The 7,133-nt window shown below is 39.6% G+C and overlaps 1 protein-coding gene and 1 long non-coding RNA gene across 7 annotated transcripts in view; one reads left to right on the plus strand and one right to left on the minus strand.

Annotated features, from left to right (window-relative positions):
* LOC138169992 (uncharacterized) overlaps positions 1-7,133 on the minus strand; it is a 713,900-nt gene that overhangs the window by 47,581 nt on the left and 659,186 nt on the right. The window lies entirely within an intron of this gene.
* The window catches only part of TMX3 (thioredoxin related transmembrane protein 3), a 95,539-nt gene that overhangs the window by 19,509 nt on the left and 68,897 nt on the right, over positions 1-7,133 (plus strand). For all 6 annotated transcript variants that reach the window (XM_069099574.1, XM_069099579.1, XM_069099575.1 and 3 more), the window contains one exon: positions 6,882-6,927. In XM_069099574.1, the coding sequence (XP_068955675.1) occupies positions 6,882-6,927 (46 nt within the window). The remainder of the gene's footprint in view (positions 1-6,881; positions 6,928-7,133) is intronic.

Genomic DNA, 7,133 nt, shown 5'->3' on the forward strand with positions numbered 1-7,133 from the left:
TAGTTCTGGAAATTATTTTCTTAGTTACAAATTGACCTTGTTTGTTTTTATTTTGGGTGATTTTCTGTTTTTTTCAAGTGAGCTAAAAAGCCTTATGTTTGTTAGTCTTCAATGTTGGAGGGACTATGGGAAAACAGGCACATTAATGCACTGCTGATGGAGCTGGAAATTGGGTCAGCCATTCTGGAAAGCAATTTTGAACCATGTTCAAAAAGTTACAAAATGGTTCATACAATTCCTAAGCCTCTACCCTAAAGAGATCAAAGAAAGAGGAAAAGGACTCTCTTAGGGGGTGGCTAGGTGGCGCTGTCAGTAGAGCACCAGCCCTGGAGTCAGCTGGACCCGAGTTCAAATTTGGCCTCAAACCCTTAGCACTTTTTAGCTGTGTGACCTTGGGAAAGTCATTTAACCCCAATTTCTGTGCCTTACCCCCTCCAAAAAAAAAGGCAAAAAAAGAGAAAAGGACTGTATTTACATTTCTGTTTCTAACTCTGTCTCCACACACACACACACACACACACACACGTATGCATTCACAAATATACTTTTAACAGGTCATTTTGGAGGGCCAAAGAACTGGAAAGTAAAAGGAGAGCCTGTCATTTAGGGAATGTCTGAACATTATAATATGGATTTAATATGATACTGTTGTTTTATAAGAAATTAAGAAAGGGACTTTTTCACAGAAACCTAGGAAGACTTGTATGAACTTATACATAATAAAGTGAGCAGAATAAAGAAAATATAATAACCAGGTAAAGGTAAACTACTTTAAAAGACTAAAAGAACTCTCATCAACAAAATGACAACTATGATTCCAAAGAAAGATTCTAAAAGATGAAGCCTATGTCTTATCTCTTGACAGAAAGGTGATGATTTAGGGTGCAGAATGAGACTTACTTTGGATATGGCCAATATGAGAATGAATTTTGCTTAGCAACGTATATTTGTAATGAAGGTTGCACCCTTTCCCCTCATGGAAGGGGTAAATTAGGGAGAAAAATAGATTTTTGGTAATTAAAATATGTTTGATTTAGAAAAATTTTGTTAGTCTTTCCAAAAGAAAAACCAGCTCATTGTTTCGCTTATCATTTCTATTGTCTTGTTTTCCATTTTCTATCTCCTTAATTATCAGAATTGCTTCTGTGTTCCTATTAGGTTCATTTATTGAAGGTTTTTTTAAGCACCTCTATCTTTCAGCCACAGGATACTAAGAAAGACAGAAGAATCTCTGCTGTCAGAAAGCTTGGGAAAGGCTTCTTGCGTGGGCGGGATTCTAGTTGAGACTTGAAGGAAGCCCGAAGATGGTGATGAGGAGGAAGGAGAGCATTCCTTGGTATGGGAGACCAGCCAGAAAAAATGTTCAGAGCCAAGAGACACAATGTCTTCTTCATGGAATAGCCAAGAGTTTAGTGTCACTGGATAGAAGGGTATGTAGGGCATAAAGTGTAAGAAGAATAGAAAAGTAGATGTGGGGGTAGGTTCTTAGGAACTTTGAATACAAAGGGTCTTGTGTTTGATCTTGGAGGTGATAGGGAACCACTGGAGATTATTGATTATGGGGGAGACATAGCTGGATCTGTGCTTTAGGAAAATTACTTTGGGAGCTGAGTGAGAATGAACTGGAGTGGGGAGCGATTTGTGGCTGTCACACAAATTAGCAGGTCATTGAAATAGTCGGAGGGCCTGTGCCATGGTGGAGGCTATATTAGAGAAAAGAAGGGGATACTGGTACACTCTTCTAGATCCAGCTTCCACCATTCCTCTATTCGTAATCATTTGCTTTCTTATCTTTTTTTCTGTACTCGTCTCCTTCAGAGCCATCACACTGGACATCACACATCAGCCTGCACTTGGTGGTTGATCACATTTACAGTTAGACTGGAGTTTTTTCCCCTGTTCCTGATTAGGGCAACACCTAAATCCTTTCTTACACTGTTAACCCCTACCTAGCATTGTTGTTATGCAGATCAAGTAAAGTGCTTTGCACACCTTGAGGTATGATGTAAAAATACTCAGTGATCACCACTGGTAACTATTACTGCAGTTTATAGCTAACACTGGACTAAAGAAGCTACCGTAGTTACTCTAGTCAGCTGTATGGGTGTGCTGTTATTGAAGTTCACTGTTCTTGACTCTCCAGAAGAGGGAACTGGGATCCTAAGACTGCAGCCTAAAGAATATTGCCATAAAACCAGATGAGTGGCATGTTCAAGTACTTTTTGTAGGCTAACTATCTTTTGTGTTTCTTCCTTGATTTTAAATCACTTTGGGGCTTGCCTTCAGCAGGGGCCACTGTAAGAATATCCTGGTTGAGTCACAGTGGGCCCTCATTACTGTTCAGAATAGACTTTAGACTACTCTTTCTTTTTGAATCCCTTGTATCTGTCTTTTCCTCCCAGTTATGTTTTGTGAAACTTCACTTTTGCATTATTGCCACCTTTCACTTCCTCTTCTACTCACGGGCAGCTAAGTAGAGCTAAAAATACAATCACAAAATGATGATGATGATTGGTCACTACAAAGTTATGTTAATCTCATAGCAGCTAGGCCTTCACTGGAGCAAGGCAAGGTAGTCATTCTACTTAGGGTTGATTTGCTGTGCTCCTCCCAACACCTGTGTATCCTGTCACCATCAAAGCTGAGGAGCTTGGCTCATGCTTCACGGATAAAGGGAAGGTTCGTAACTGATACCTCCTCCCGCTTTCACTTCCCATACATCTTCTTCCACTGCCTTCTCAGTTACTCCAGTCTCCAGTGAAGAAATGCTCTGTCTCCTTGCTGAGGCCAGTTCTTTTCTATTTCCCCTTGATCCCATTCTTTGTTGCAGATAACCCTTATCTCCTTTTCCCTTGCCAAGGTCTTCTGTAGTGCCACCTGGCTATTACTTTTGTTGTCATCTCCACCAGATTCCTTATTCCCCACCCAGACCTCCCCATACATGTCCTTGTATACTTTTAGAAACAACTCTTACTGGTTCCTCTGCTGTTAGTCTGTTGCTGTTGTCTTTGTCTTCTGCATTTATTAGCTCTTCATGCATTTCAGTGGTCTGAGATGTTTTGGTTTTTGTCTAAAATTATTTTAAAATCTTCATTAATGAATGTTTATCTTTTTTCACGTATAGTTAAGCTTAGATTTGCAGGGTAGGTCATCCTGGGCTGCATCTTGACTTCCATTGTTCTTCAGAGCAAATTGTTCCATTCTCTTTTAAAATTTCTAATCGTGTGTGTTTTTTTGTAATGTTTTTTCTTTTATAGTTGAAGGTTTTCCTCTTGATGGCTTGTAGAACTTGTTTCTCAATTGAATTGTTAAATTTAACCTCTCTGTGTCTCAGAGCTTTAAGAAATGGTCTTACCAAGAACTCTGCAGACAAACTGGTGAAGCCAGGAAAATAATTTTATTTATGGTCTTGCAAGATCTGGTGTCCTGCAAATAGGCACACCCTTGCAGTGCAAAAAACTTTTTTAATAGTCTTTTATTTTCCTGTCCCAAACACAAATCCCCCTCCCAGTTCCCCATTGGTTCTGTGGGTACTGCAGAGTTTACCACCTACCGGTGGAGCTCCTAAACAGATGCCTCCCCCCCCCCCACATGGGTCTCCACTCATTTTTACATTTCCCATTTCTCGTGTTTTAGTGTCCCCTCCCCTTGTTTTCTTTGGCAAAAGAATGACAAACCTTAAATACTTTTTAGAACAACCTTTACTCAGGATGTCTGCATCACTGAGATTTATGATCGCCATTTGTGTTTAACCATAGCATGAGAAAGGGATTTTCTTAATTGAGTAGGTTGTAAATGCCCTTTAACATTAATATAACCTGACATAGATAAGAAAAGTTCCATAATTCAGGATAGTATTTTGGGCTGGGAAGCCTCATCCTTAATGGATCTTATAATTCTTGACCCTGGAAAATGCCTTCTCTGGGTTTACCCAGAACAAAGAAATGTGTGATCAGTTCCTGAACTAGCTGGAAGTAACCAATGAGTGAGACTCTTTAGGTTTTGCACATCATGTATCAGGTGATTTCTGTGGAAATGAAAGTTTATAATCATCTCTTGCAGAGCTTTCAGCCTTGCGTTTTTTTTTTTTTTATTGTTTTGTTAAATTTACTTCTTCCTGACTCTTGGGTAATGTTAAGTTCCTTCCTCCCCTCTTCCCTTCCCCCAGCATTTTCTCCTCTTGATCACTTTCAGATTCTCTTCCTCTTGATTGTGGTGGTCTTGGGGGCTGGGTCTCAAATCATCTTAATTACACAACCTAGGACCCTGCCCCCTTCCCCTTGCTATCTGTCAGCCATGAGCCTCCTCCCTGAGTCTTTTGACCCCCACCCTTGTTTGCCACACCCTTACCAGCATTGGGTTCCTTGAGGCGTTTTCAAACTCCACCCTTGCTGGCAACATTTTCCCCTCCCTCACTTTAGTCTTTGCTAAAGAAGGACATGAACTGATTCTTGGTTCCCTGCCCACCTCCCAGCCAATAGGGGATAGCGGTGGGCTTCTTTGTTCCTTCTCATTGGAGGAGATTTTGTACTCAAAGCCTGCCTCCCAGCCAATGGGAGAAGGGACAGTGGTGGGAGGGGGCTTGACTTCAGTAGGGTATAAATTCTTGTTCTGTCTTGTGTAACATGGGCATTCTGCTTGTTTGCACTGGTGGAAGGGACACCCTCTTCTCTGGAGAACTGAATGAAAGTTCCTGTTCTTTCCTCAAGACACCTGATTTTTACTTTTTTGGGGGGAGGCAGGACATTTTTGGGGTCCCAGTACACCTAAATATCACGTTCTCAAGACTGGCCCTAGCTGGTTGCCGTGCTGTTTCCTCAGGCTTAGTAAAGTGCTACATACTCTACCTCCCTCCCCCCCCCATCTTCCCCCAAAATATTCCTTTTGATCTGTCCCTCTCCTTCTATTCTTTAATCCTTTGGCCCAACACCAGCACTTTGGAGCTTTGCATTATTGTTGCCATAGGGTTGTAGCCCCAGGCTCCTGAGGGTCTGTGGCTGCTTGATGCCATTCCTTACCCTGGAGCTTGGGTCTTCAAGGAAAGAGAAGCGGGCAGGGAGACTGAGTGGTGGGGTGGGAGTTTATTGGAAGCCATTGTTGTGTCATTGGGAGTGCTAGCAGAGCCTCTTTGCTGTAGAGATGAGGGAGGGGTTCTGTATGAGTTCAGGGTTAGTCCTGTAATAATGAAGTAGTATGAGATAATTCAAAGTGATCAAGTAGATGACTACATATCTTCGCCTTTTCATAGTCTTTGATACCTTGTTTTACAGCAGTCTATTTCCAAACCATCCCTACTGTTTTGGTCAAAAATAAGTACTGTAAGATTCTCCTGATCTGGTGAACCTTTAGTCATAAGGACCCTTGAATTATCTAGTCTTCCACTTTGCTTTTTTCTCCCTACTCTCTGAATTTGAAGAGATGTTAGAATTTTCTCAGGAAATGGAAGTAAATAGTTTTAAATAATCTTTTGTTATAGAAACTTTACAGAAAATGGTTGCTTAAGACAGCTTAATTTGACAGCTGAGTGGAGGATGAATTGGAGGAGGGAGAAACTTGAGACAGAGGCCAACCAGAAGGGTGTTTCAGTAGTCCAGATATGAGGTGATAAAGGGTCTGCAGCATGGTGGTGTCAGGAGATGTTATGAAGGTAAAAATGGTGGGACTTGACAACATATTGGATGTGAAGATTAAGGCTGACCTTTAGGTTGCAAGCCTGAGTGACTGAAAAAATCTTACCATCCTCTCAAACCACTTTATTTCTCTCTTCTTTTTCTCAGTCAAGTTCATAGAAAAAGCTGTCTTTAGCCATCTTCACACTTGTGAAGACTGGTACCTTCAGTAGTAAAAGAGAAATTAGAATGAGAGGGTGTTTTGCAGGGTGGTTGGGGGGAACAATAATGAGTATAGTTTTGGACACCTTGTTTAAAATTTCTATAGGATATCCTCTTTGAGATAATAGGCAGTTGGAGAAATAAGACTAGAGGTCAGGAAAGAAGTTAGGAGAGATAGATCTGAGAATCTAAACATACAGATAGGAGAATCTTGATAGTTGGACCCCTCCTGCATGCATGGTGATGAGAGTAAAATAATAGAAGAGGCACCAAGAGAGAGCCCCTGCAGAATGCCCACTGTTAGTAGGTATGACCTCTGTGAAGATCCAGCAAAGGGGACTGAGAAACAATAGCAAGACAGGTAGAAGAGCCAATATAGAATAAGACCACAGAAACCTAGAGAGAATAGAGTATTAAGAATGATAGGGTGATCTACATTTTCAAATGTAGAGAGATTTAAGAAGGATAAGGATTGATAAAAGGTCATTAGATTTGACAATTTGACGATTAAGATTTCACTAAGTCCCAAAGATAGTCAACTAAGGAATTGTCATTTGTGTTAAGTGAAGGAGTACCCATACTAATAAAATTACAAATTCTTAGATAAGTATAATAAAATAATTTTTTGTTTATATCAGTATGTCTCATTTTCCTTTAACATTTGTAAATTCATGAATACTAGTAAAAAGTAATTTAAAAAACATAAATACATAATTCACATTTACTCATTTGTTACCTACTTATTAGTCAATAAATATTTATCAAGTTTTTAGTATATATCAGATACTATGCTAAGCCCCAAGGCTACAAAAAAAAGACTTCTGAACTTTAAGGATCAGGGGTACTGCCACTCCCTCTAATAATAAATAATAAAATAAATTAAAATAATAATAAAACTGTAATAATCCAGAGTTATATTTACTGTCATAGTCTTTTAAAATAGTATCACAGGATAATCTGTGACTTGATGAGATTTTTGAATTAGGACTTTAATGGACTATTGGTATATAAAGAAGGTTAAGTTTATTTATTGTTCTTTTAATTTTCTAGGCATTGCTTCGGAGTTTGGAGTTAGAGGATATCCAACAATTAAGCTGTAAGTTGATAGTCAAATGTGCATTTTTATCACTCTGCTTACTCTGATACTTCACCTTGGAAAATGTGTTTCTTAGTAATTCATGAGCAAAAGGACTTTTATTCAACAACTGTTTTTAAAATATAACCAACACTAACAGCATGTATGATTTACAGAGAGCTTCCTTCCTTCCTTCCTTCCTTCCTTCCTTCCTTCCTTCCTTCCTT

The sequence above is a fragment of the Petaurus breviceps genome, unplaced genomic scaffold, assembly GCF_028583685.1.
Source record: "Petaurus breviceps papuanus isolate PSGF00001 unplaced genomic scaffold, PetGlider_PUasm1.0 38, whole genome shotgun sequence".
Lineage (NCBI taxonomy): Eukaryota > Metazoa > Chordata > Mammalia > Diprotodontia > Petauridae > Petaurus > Petaurus breviceps.